At 39.9% G+C, this 12,230-nt stretch overlaps 1 protein-coding gene across 1 annotated transcript in view; it reads right to left on the bottom strand.

Annotated features, from left to right (window-relative positions):
- Positions 1-12,230, bottom strand: part of FOCAD (focadhesin) — a 128,414-nt gene that overhangs the window by 24,225 nt on the left and 91,959 nt on the right. The window contains exons 23-28 of the mRNA XM_050912921.1: positions 11,116-11,204; positions 8,900-8,941; positions 6,257-6,365; positions 5,635-5,751; positions 3,545-3,783; positions 1,753-1,842 (exon numbers count right to left, since the gene is read on the bottom strand). Coding sequence (XP_050768878.1) covers positions 1,753-1,842; positions 3,545-3,783; positions 5,635-5,751; positions 6,257-6,365; positions 8,900-8,941; positions 11,116-11,204 — 686 coding nt within the window. The remainder of the gene's footprint in view (positions 1-1,752; positions 1,843-3,544; positions 3,784-5,634; positions 5,752-6,256; positions 6,366-8,899; positions 8,942-11,115; positions 11,205-12,230) is intronic.

Genomic DNA, 12,230 nt, shown 5'->3' on the forward strand with positions numbered 1-12,230 from the left:
AGAAGGTCCACTGGAGAAGGAGAGGGCAAAGGCAAACAGGAATTACTGCTCTGTTTCCTTTGAATAGGGAAGAGCTGGGCAGAATAATATTCAAAATAAAAAAACCCAAACCTCTATGCACTCACACTGAGGCACTCAAGACACTGCAGTTCCTTCCCTGATTTAAAAAGGAAATTACTACTGTGGAAGACACATACTACTATGTTATGTTAGTTGTTTAATGGCAACTGACAGATGTTTTATTGTTCAATTATTCCAGGTTTGCCAATGCTAGTAATTGTGCAACACTTTTCAATAATTTCTTGCCCTGCTGGTGGGCTGCTCCTCTCTTTCGGACACCTGAGGCATAACCTCAATTGGTTAAATGAAATATTATTTGCTTTACTCAGTATTCAACATGCCATCCACAGCTGTTAAATTAACGGCCTGGCTCTCCCAGATAAGTAAGCCACGTGAGGCAGCTGCTCCCAGAGCTCACACTGTATTGTACACACATCCACATTCCAGTAACAGGCTCCAACGCAGAAGCAGCTAGACTTCATTGAACACTTGGCAACCACCCAAAAGCGCCAAAAAATGACTTTCAAAACCATCTTTCATTAATGAACATGTGCAGGTAAGATGAGCAACCCTGCTCCTAGAATTACTGGTATCTTCCCACTGCCTGTGAGCAAGATTGTGTGGTTCTCTATACATGCCCAAGGTTTTTACTTGTGGGTTGACAGGGATTAACAGTGGTGGTCATTGCTTCTTTTCACCTAGCACTGGGGACTGTATGAAAAAAACTATGTGTGTTAGATATATGCACATATGCATACACTTACATATGTTCATATATAAAGTATTTTTTTAATATATATTTATTTATGGACACACTCACTTAGTAGAGATGGTACAGAGAGGAATAAATCAGCAGGAACATCCTGAAATTCAACAAGCATCAACTCACAGTCCTGCACCTGGCAACAGACAGGCTGGGACCAGAGGGGCTGGGCATCAGCTCTTGGGGACAGCCTCAGGCACTGGTGGGCAGCAAGCTGAGCCAGGGCCAGACATGCACCCAGGCAGCGATGAGGGCCAGCAGTGGGCAGGCAGCATGGGCAGGACACAGCCATGAGAGCCAGGGGAAGGATCATCCCTCTACTCTGTGCTCACCAACACACCTGGATTACTGCTCTGAATGCACAGGAAAGACACCAACAAAACTGGAACAAGTTCATGGGAGGCTACCAAGGCAGCGAGGCTGGAGCCCTTGCCTGGAGAGCAGAGGCTGTGGGACCACAGCTGGTTCATCTGTGAGAAGTGATGGCTTTGGGGACACCCAACAGCATCTTCAGCACTGACAGGAAAGGACTGAGGAGATGTAGCTGGGCTTTTGCATGGTGGGAGGCTAAGAGGCAGTGGGCACAAGCTGAAACATCAGATGTTCCCATAGAGATAAGGACAGCCCAAAAGTGGAGCCAGGGCCCAGAGACATTGTGCTGTCTCCAGTTGGGGATTTCAAACCCTGACTGTAAGGCCTTGGGCAATGTAGTCCAAGTCCATGGCTGAGTCTGTTTTGGGGAGGGATGTGGACCTCTGAAGGTCCTTGCCAGCCTGCACAAGTTGGTGATTCTATGGAAGTACTCAGAATAGGCTGTCTCCTTATCCTATCCTTACACTCTTCTGTGTAGAATTCAGGAAAAAAAGCATGAATTAAAAAGGTGGAGCTCGAAATAAAACAAAATATCATCAGTAACGAAGGAAACTCACTTGTACTCCAGACTGGTGTCAAAGCAGCAGTCTTCCAGCGCATCCAGGGACTTCATTAGAACTAAATTCATCTGTTGACCAGGCACATCACTGCAAAACCAAGACAAAACAGAAACCCAAAAAATCCAAAACACACCTCTGCTCTTTAAATCATATAAGATATTAAACCTCCTGCTGAGACTGAACATGCCAGTAAATAGTGTTCTTTTCTTGCTGTAACAGGTTCTCATACTAGTCTGTAAGCAATAGCTACATGACTGGTCATTTGTGTCACATTCATATAAACATACTCATATACAAATAATAAAAACATATTCAGACCTGAACTGGCAACCATTATTGCTACAACACCCAGAAAGAAACCCAGCACCCAGGATTTGTAAAACATGCCTGGCAGTAGGAGGAGGATACTGATAGAACATGATCTCAGCTAGACCTGTAACTATTTATAAGCTGAAAATTCATAACGTTTTAAGATATTAGCTCTGTAAATCTCTCCCTCCATCTCTTTGCCTAACTTACTGATAAAATAAGAAGCATTTACACCTCAGTCCAGAGATGTCATAGGGACTCCCCTCTCACAAAACATGTACACAGTTTTCTTAATGACCAGGACATCTTTAATGCAAATTAACTCTATGATTTGATATTAGCTATAGCTATACCCTTACAGGTTTTGCTGTTGTTGCAAGTCAATGCTTGGAAGAATGTGTGAGATGAAGCTTTGAAATTATGCAGGGTAGTGGAAGAGTAAAAACTGATATAGTCCATATGAAATTTTTAGATAAATTTATTAATTTCAACACCCCTCCCCAAACAAACAAAACCCAAAAACCCAAAATAAAGATTCACGTACTCCAAAATACCAAGCTGATCTAACGTCATTCTTTTTAAAAAGAACCTTTTAATGTCTGTGTGTAGCTCCGTTGCCACCACTGACTAATCATCCAGAGACAGTTCATCCCCAAATTATGAGGCTGAGTCAGAGGCAGCAAGGCATCAAGACAGCAAAGGATGAAGATTAGAACAGAGCAATGCTGCACAGTGTTTTAACAAAGGCAGGTGAATCAGAAACATTAGCTTCACTGAGCAAACTAACAACTGACAGCCAAATCTGTTTGATACCTGTGCTTGTACACCAATTAAACATTTATTATGGGTATATAGGCAGACAGAATCCCCAGTAGTCAAGAAGCTGGAGGAGTATAAAGCCAAACCTACTAAATTTCTCTGGAATCATCGGAAATTTGCAACTGAGGCCAACCCTTCTGAAAAGGAGGCATTTTCTACCAACTTCAGAACATCTCTTTGCTGCCAACGTAGCTGTAACAGCACGCCTTAAAGACAGCCCATTACACTACTTCAGCTGTACGTCCATCCCCATATGCGTAACTTATATCATGTAAGTGGACACTATCCTGTGCCCAGAGCACCACTTAGGAAGGAACCGATGAAACTGTGAATTATTTTACAATTAAGTCTCCTAGGGCAGCTAGTCCCCTTTAAAAGCGTATGTGTGGCTCTTCTAGCTGACTGCTTTGCACATGTACCTTAAGATATGATGAAAATTAATCGTTCATCCTGAAAGAATGGCAAAATATCCAGGATAGCACTGGGGGGGGGGGGTGGTGAAGACTGATAATAAAAGACATCTTTTAAGAAATGTTGCAAAGCCCTTCAAGAATAATTTGCCCATGACTTGTAAATACTTTAATTCCTCAGAACTTAAGGCCACATGCAGGAAAAAGAAGGAAGTTATTTGCACACCTACACTACATATGGTAATCCTTACCTGACTTTTTCTTCATACAAACGTGAGATAAACATCCCCAAACCAAGGCCCACGTGGATTTGAACAGCTTGAGACTCATCAGCATTTGGTTTCCCAGGTAACCTGTCAGTCAGCATATTCAGGACCTCCTCAACCTTCTCCTTGCATGATGAAATGAAAACTGGCACCAGGAGAGACAAAGCAGTGGCTGCACAGGAACGAGCTATAATACTAGCAGTATTTTCACCTGAATAGGATTTCTAGAAAAACATAAAAAAGAATTTTTTTTTCTTTTCCTCTTGGGGGAGGGAAATAAAACTCCTTTCCAGGTAGTAACACTCAGCACTTTAGGAATTTAAAATAAATACCCATACAGCAAACAGCAGCACAGATGCATTGCAATCTGGCAATAAACAGTATTTCATGGAATTGCCTATGGTAACTTTTCCATTTGCCTTACCTTGTAAGCAGCTTAAAACTAGGGTAATTCAGAATATAATTTCTAAGTGTAAATAAGATTGTTAAGTATGAAACTGTAAACAAAGGATAAGAGAGGATGCAACTAGAATTTAACAGCTAGTCTGCACATAAATACATTGGTCTATTTTAGTTTTCACCTTCCTTGTTAACTTACTGAGCAGTGTGATCAGAAGGGCAAACAGAAACCAGCCACGATGTTAATGCACTTCTGTAATTATAACACACCAAGAATTGAGTGAGTTGGAAAAACCACTACCTTAAAAGCATCGCACCTAGGATGACAAAATATCATGAGATCTTGCAAGATAACCAGCAGAGATGCTTTCCAGAAGAAAGATCCCTTACAAAGGCTTTTAATTCCTTTCCATTTTGAAAGGTAAAATCCATACTGCTACCCCTATTTATAAAGCAATGAACTGATTGAAGTAATAGCCTAAAGTATACTTATCAACTTCCACGTGCAACTCTGAAAAGGAACAGGAAAAAAATCCCATCAGGATGCAAGGCACTCTGCTAAATGGTGATTTCTATTGTGTGCCTTAGAACTTTACAAGCATAAGATTTTTTTAATTTTTTTTTTTTTAAAACAGAGTGGATTTTAGAACTGAAACATTGTCACATTGTTCTTCCTCAAAAATACCTTTTTTAAACAGCATTATTTTCAAAGGCAGCAGTCACAGAACAATTCGGCAAAAACTGGTAGTACCAACCAAGTAGTTGAAGCTCCTTATGTCCAGCTAGTCTAGCATTTAATCACACATTTGATTTGGTGATCTATGTCCCCCATCAGTGATGACAGGGGTCACATGCCAGAGCTGACTCAGGTCCATCAGTAATTTTCAGCTTTTTGACACTAACATCTCACTACTGGACTAAATGCAGTTCATGAATGCAGTTAATGAAGTTCCGGTTACAAAACATTATGATACATTAGCAGGCTGGTATTTGGCCTTGTAAGACCCAAGTTCCTTTCTGCATCCATGACACAAACAATCTCCAACCTGGTTGTGTTGACCACAGATAGTCAAGAGTTAGCAATACCTATGCCTTAAGGTCTATACTGAGCTTTCAGTATCACAGGTCCTACTTAAGAACTGCCTGATACTCACATGACTTCAGAATTTCAGGCTGGTTATCACACTGCAAGCACATATAATACAACTTCTACTGGCCCTCAGGGGTTCAAGAGGTACTGTGAAATAGGAATCACTGGCTCCATAACTATTAGATTTTGAGAAAGTATGCATTTCAGAGCCCTAAGGAATGGTGTCAGAATCACTCAAGAGTTTGATAGTGTGGTCTGAGGAGACTCTGTTCACGTTAGAAGGTTTTGTTTTGTACGTACATGCCGAATATTCTAGGTTTTGAAGGTTTTTTTTGTTTTTAAAATTTCCTTCATTCATGTATCCTCACATGTGGTTTTTACTATTTTGGTAATAAAGACAAAAACTCAAGGCAAACCCAAATATCAGCAGAAAACACAATGAAAGAAAAAGAACAAAAGCAAGAAAAGTTTTGATTCTCCTGTACTACAACTACTATAGGGCAAGCAGAACGAGGAAACTCCACACTAAGAACTCCAGGTATGAAATACAGATATATTCTCTTGTCTTTAACACCACAACACGTACCTGGTAGAACCATGCGAAGACTTGACCTTTAGGGCGATAGCGGCTATTCACAATACTAAAGAGGGTCTCTGTGACCATAGAAATCCAGTGTTTTGTGGGAAGAAAATCAGGTTCAGTCTGCAAAAATCAAACCCAAATATTCATTGTTATTTTTTCCTAAATCAGGTCCTACTTGAACAGAAGCTCAGCAGCTGATGTTCCAGCTATGATCCATCAGGAATGAGATTATTTTGTCATTCTTATGTACAGTAAGTAGCATCATTTACTTGCCAATGCTGACCCTCCAGACACTATTTTTGATCAGGTACTATTCAGTGAAAGCAAAAATGATGAGAAAAGAGGCTGGCGGGGTTTCAGTGTCCACTAGACCTTTATCTCATCTGTCAAAACCAACAAATAAATGTGTTAGCGTTACGTTTCTTGCAAGAAGGCGCCTACACACTCTGACTGCTTTTGTATAGATCACACAGCAGCTACCAGATGGCATTCACTAAGCAGGGTAAAATTTGAACTTCAAAATGTGAAGTACTTCACAGCCACTTACCAGCTCCCCCAAAACCTGGTCATATTGCTTCATTATATTCCAGTAAGAGCAGAGAATCTCTTTCCTATATTGACTCACCTCAGGCATCCCTTCAGTGTCTGACGAAAGGCTGCTTTCGTATTTGGCTACAGCAACTGCAAGACCAGTCAAGGCAAAAATAGAGTTTCCTTTCACCACTGGGCTGTCTCTGGACAGAAAAAGGCAAACAGTTAAGAAGCGTAATAGGGATGCAAGCAACAAAACACATATCTCAATGCAGGAAAGTTATGCCACAGGTGGTCCAGGAGGGAAGGCCTTTGCACCTAGCAATTTTATTGGGCTATCTTCTAGCTCAGCAAAAGTCTACCACATTTCATCTTCAGGAATTAGAGAAAGAATGGGGGAGAGAAGCATTTCAGTCTTTCTTCTTGTTTGTCTTTCATATAAAGCCTAGCGCACACAAAGTTGTATAAAAACAGAAGCTTGCTTCCACTATAATGAGGACTGTCACCCTGCAGAGCAAGTAGCACTCACAGAAATGCACCAGTTGGTCTTAGCTAGTACCATCTCTACACAGGACAACAGAAAAAGCTCTTCAAACAGAGAATGCTAGACAGGCAGGTGCCACTTCACTGCAACAGCATCTGTTCAGGAGATTTAGCAGAACAGCCATCACTGAAATCTCAGCTTAAAAAAAAGTTTTGAATTACTCTCCTATGCTATGAAAACATTAACATCATGGAAAATGACATGTTTCAAAGAGTACTACCTTCTACCACAGTGCAAACCTTTACTTTTAAGGAACTCAAGAAAAAAAATCTGCCACCTACAAGTAAAAGAGAGAATATAACTGTGCTCAGTTTCATGAAAAGATAGATGTCGATATCCCAGTAATTCCCAGAAAAACATACTGCAATATAATCCTGCTGGAACTCTCTTAGTTGTTTTACAATAGCAGCTGAACAATACAACTGTACTGGACCACTTACAGTCTTACACTAGACCAGTACACAGTGTACTACACTTTTTGCATCAGTCTTCCATTTCTAAAAACTTCCTCAGCTGGTGCTGTAAAAATACACCTACACTGCAAATTTAAGTATTTGTTCCAGATCCAAAGATCTTATTTTCACAATAAAAATATTTTCTGGATTTCTGGTTTGCTTTTTAAAATAAGACACACAGGTCTTAGTGGAACGTCATTGACCTGTCCTGTTTGGAACACTGAAACTATTTCCTTTCAGATAAGAGATACCTGTAAGTAATTACAACTAGGTGCTTAATTATGTTCTTTGAAATCTCCCTGTATCTCTTGCCTTAAAAAACTTCCTAATCTATGTATAGAACCTTTGTGTTGTTGATCATCAACTGCTAAAAGGTTACATTTCATGATGTACCTCAAACAGAGAGAAACTTCTAAATCTACACACTCATGAAAGCTGGATGCCTTAAATTTAATGAAGGTAAAAATCATCATTCTCACAAGCCGCAGGATGAAAAAGAGCAGTGTCTTACTCTTTAAGAAAATATGCGGAAAAAACCCAGTATTTTCTTAAAGGCAGTAAACACAAGAAGTTCTATGATCTATGCACAGGAAATCCTTCTGCCGTTACCTAAAGAAAATTCACCACTCTCTCCCAAATTAGGCAATGCTTCTACCTCAACTAGTTTTGCTAATGAACTTCTATAACTAAAATAATAACTTTAATTCTGAGACACAAAATATGATAAAGTTTATTATTTTGTTCCTCCTTTATTTATCTCTTTCTACTACCTTATCTTAACACAGGTATTTATTGAGTAGCTAAAATATCAAACAGATCTTCCAATTTCATCCCTCTTTAACTGACTCCTTCAAGATGGACTGACATGTAAGGAAACGGAACAGCTGGGAATATTTTAAATATCTGAACAATGATTAGTTAAAAAAGGAAAAAGTTCAAACCTGTATGGAAAGCCTTAATTAAAATCTCCAGAACTCTCAACTCATGAAAGTATTTCAAACTAGTCTTTTATACGTTTACAAGAATACTAATGTTGAAATGGTCTGTGAGATTTCACTGTAATTCTTTCACTGATTACATCTTTATGATTTAAGATTTTCTAAGTACTTGTTCTTATGAGGATTCACTATTTCTGACGCTTTTGCTTAACCTGGTGCAAGTGGCCAATTTCAGGTTAACCAAGGGCAAAGCATAATAGGAAGCTAGCTGCCAGTGGAGAGTGAAAGGAAGAAGGCAAACCACTTCAGCAGCCTGTGAAGGAAAGTTAAGATACTTACAGCTGCCTGAAAGCCATGTGCTAATTCTAAGAGCAAATGAACAAGCCTGTCACAATCTGAAAACATGTGATTTCCTGCCTTTGGGGGCATCTTGGCACAAGACAGACACCTTAACAGAAAGTGGGACAGTTTTGAAGAGCCCATACTCCACTAAAGACTAGCCAACTTCTACATAAATGAAGCTACTTGAGGCAAACAGTCTGCTAGTTAAAAAAAAACCCAGACTAACAGTGCATATAGCACTACCCAGGCTTTACTCAAAACATTAGGCATCAGCCTTTCTAATAGACACAGTCAGTGGTAAAAATCTCAAAGCACAGGGTGGGGAAGAGTTCCTTTCCTGAACAGCAGTCATGTGAAATCATGAAATTGGGAGATAACCAATTGCAGGAAATATTATCTTACATCTTCTGCCACAAAAGAGAACTCATTCTCATCTGTAATAAATGAGCAGTTCTTACTTGGAAGCACCTTTGATAACATCAGTCAACATATCTCTGACCCTGCAACAGAAACAAAAAGAATTTACACCACGTTCATTATACTATAGCATGAACTCAGCTAATTTCCCCTTATGCCTTACACGTGTCCATTCGAGGTTAGCAATTATCTCATCTAGCTATCAGAAGACCTAGCGCAAATTAATCACAAGCATTAAAACTGTAAAAGTGCTTATGTACCACCCAACATTTCTTCATGCTCATGTGCACTACCAATGTTTTATAAAGGGCTCTTATTTGACTTCATACCACTTTTTGTAAAATGCAGGTTCATGCAGTAGCCATAAATCTGTTCTTTGAGCTGTTATCCGTAAGTTTCCAGATCACTGTGCTATATCTTAGCATACTAAAATGAGAATGTTTTACAATGGACAATCATAACAATTTATCCAACACTTACTATACTCCTGGAAATCACTATGGGCGGTTATACTATTAGGCAGTATAGTAACCTGAATCCATTTAAATGAAAGCCATAGGAGTAGTTAAAATTTCTTACACATTACTGTAGTTGATTTATACTAGGCTACTTGCCTGCATTTGTTTAGTTTTGCATTTATATCAAGACAGAAGCAGAGATGCAGTGAATCTTCTATATTACCAGGTTTGGGTGAGGAAAGAGATCCTCTATACTACAACATACAATACCATCCTGGCCATGACTGTCATCCTACAGAAAAAGACACACTCCAACCACAGTTCCACAACACGTAATTAGAAGACTAAAAATGCATGCCTCGTAAAATAGGGCCATATGTTATAAGACTGAGTTATACTCAGGCTTTAAAAGAAAGCTACTCAGGCTTTCCTTCATAACCACACTGGTCATGCACACAGTTTCAAACTCACCTACACTAGAAACACTTACACCAACTTGGCAAATACCAATGCAAAATTGCACAGTACTTCTACAATAAAGCATTAACACTAAAGTTTATATCAAGCTGTCCACAATCAGGTTAAACCCAGTGGGCAACACAAATGCTTAATGGGTACTGAAGTTAGAGCCCTGAAACACCAAGCAATTAAGGAGGAACAGGAAAAGACATCAAAGCTAATACCAGGCTCCCAGTTCACTTACTGCTTTGGTTTCTCTACTGTTAAAGGGAGTTCTGTTCCTTTTTGACATAGCTTACATTAATACTATTTAGGAAATACAGAGCAGAAATTGGTTCAGGAGAAATCTACAAAAGCAGCATTGCTATAGGCATTCTTCTCACCTGGAAAATGTTTTCTCCTTATACCTTATCAAGAAGGGATCGGGCAGAGCAACAACAGAAAATTGTGCCACTACTACATAAAGAATCTCTTCTACAGTACCATATCATTCCGGATCTTACTAAGAAACCCTCTAATCTAGACTTAGCTGGACTAAAACAACAGACATAAGTTTTGTGTTCCTGTTGAGTGGGACTTAGTAACACCTTTTTGACTTAAATGGGCAAAGAGCATTTTGGTTTTGTTTGTACATACTTTGTTACCAATGCACTTATGAACAAGCACAGAAACAGGCATTTCTACTGTCCATGGATACGTAGTTCTTTCTCTCCATGAAGCCTCCCACTTCCCACCTTGTCCCCCTAGCCAGGCACATACATGGCTAAATCCTGACAGACTAAGGGACACTCCTCAGCTGACTGAAACAGAAGTAGTTGAGGATATGGATCAGGGTGTGTATCATGTGCTTGGTTTTAAAGAACCTCAGGCTCAACATTGCGAACTTACCATACAAACGGAGGTGTGTCTCAGTTCACTATGACATATATCATACCATGGCTTACATTTCTTTTATCAAGCCATTTTCAGTGAGACAGCTCACTTAGTCTCTACAAGTAAGTTTTGCTCTTTGCATAATCCTTCTGCTTCAACATGACACAAAACAAATACAGTTTTCCACTCCTTCCAGTTGCTCACCCTTCAAAGTTTCAGACACTGTAGAGGGGAAGGCACCTGTGAATCCGTGCATACAGGAATCCTTACAGCCAGTTACTCAGTTGTCTCCTCCTTCCCGCACGCCCCCACGCCTTGGTCACTGTATCTGGTGGTTTGGGTTTTTTTCCCTCATTAGCGCTCATACAGTCTTTAAACTTGCAAAACTAAGGACTTGGAAATCTTGCCCTCCTCTGCCCCCTCACTTGCCATTACAAGTGATCAGGAGCAGACAGGCAGTTCCTTACCACAGCCAGGCTGTAAATTGTTTGTACTGCACCTCTTCAGGATCCTCTTTTCCATGTTTTAACTGCATCTCCAGCTCTGCCTGCCTCCCCTGCAGAATTACAGAATAAGTCAGAAGTGGATCTTACATGGCTCATCACGGTAAGATTTCTTCAGAGAACACTTAGGTACAGATGTAGCCTTCCACTTGAGGGCTACTTCATAAATGAACTTGACTGTTTTTCATATGGGATCCCACTATAACACACAATATATTAGGTCAAAGAATTCATAATTTTTTATTCTGAGTGTGGAAAACAAGCTGCAGATGGCACAAACGGCCACAGATACCGAGACATCTCTCCTAGTCCATACAAAGAGACAAGTGCCTTGGGAAGGGGTACAACAAGCAGGGAATGAGACTTAGAAGCCTGCTAGCTAAAATGGATTCTAAGAGTAAAACATCACTTTCTTGATTCACTACTTAAAGCAGAATTTCTCATTTCCTTTCTATGACCCCAACCTCCCTGTGACCTCCTACAACAGATCTTTCTGTACCTTAAAGGACATGATATGGGTTCTGGCCTCTAACAATTGTTATCTAAACATATTAAGCAGCTGTACTTTAATGTTCAGTCTCCAACCAAGAGACAACTACATCTCAACTTGTTTAGGTTGTCAGTTACTGCTCCTTAGTAGGTTATTAAGCCTTAAGTGAAAAACACAGGCTGTATTTTTCAGGTATTGAATGCTTGTAGCTTGGGTGTGCATAAAAACCTGAGAATACAAGAGAGTCAATCCTGTAAATCCAGATGTCACTCAAAAGGTGACTCTCCACAGAGATTAAAGGAGCATATACAACACACTGACTAAAGAGAAGGCTGCATAAAAACTATGCAAAAACCTATTGCAATTTCCCTAAACGCATAAACATTGGCTTAAGTTCTGTACTAAATCAAGACCTGTATGATCATCATGATGAGCTTGATTTCAGTCTCAAAAACATGCTGATGCACAAATTGGCAGAAGTGCTTAAGCATGTGAGTAGACATAATAAAAGACAAGAGGGCTTTCAGGTGTCCAAAGGGGAAAAAAATTCTCACACAAGTGTTTTGGTGAACGGGACTCTATGAACGTC

The sequence above is a fragment of the Gymnogyps californianus genome, chromosome Z (assembly GCF_018139145.2).
Source record: "Gymnogyps californianus isolate 813 chromosome Z, ASM1813914v2, whole genome shotgun sequence".
NCBI classification, from domain to species: domain Eukaryota; kingdom Metazoa; phylum Chordata; class Aves; order Accipitriformes; family Cathartidae; genus Gymnogyps; species Gymnogyps californianus.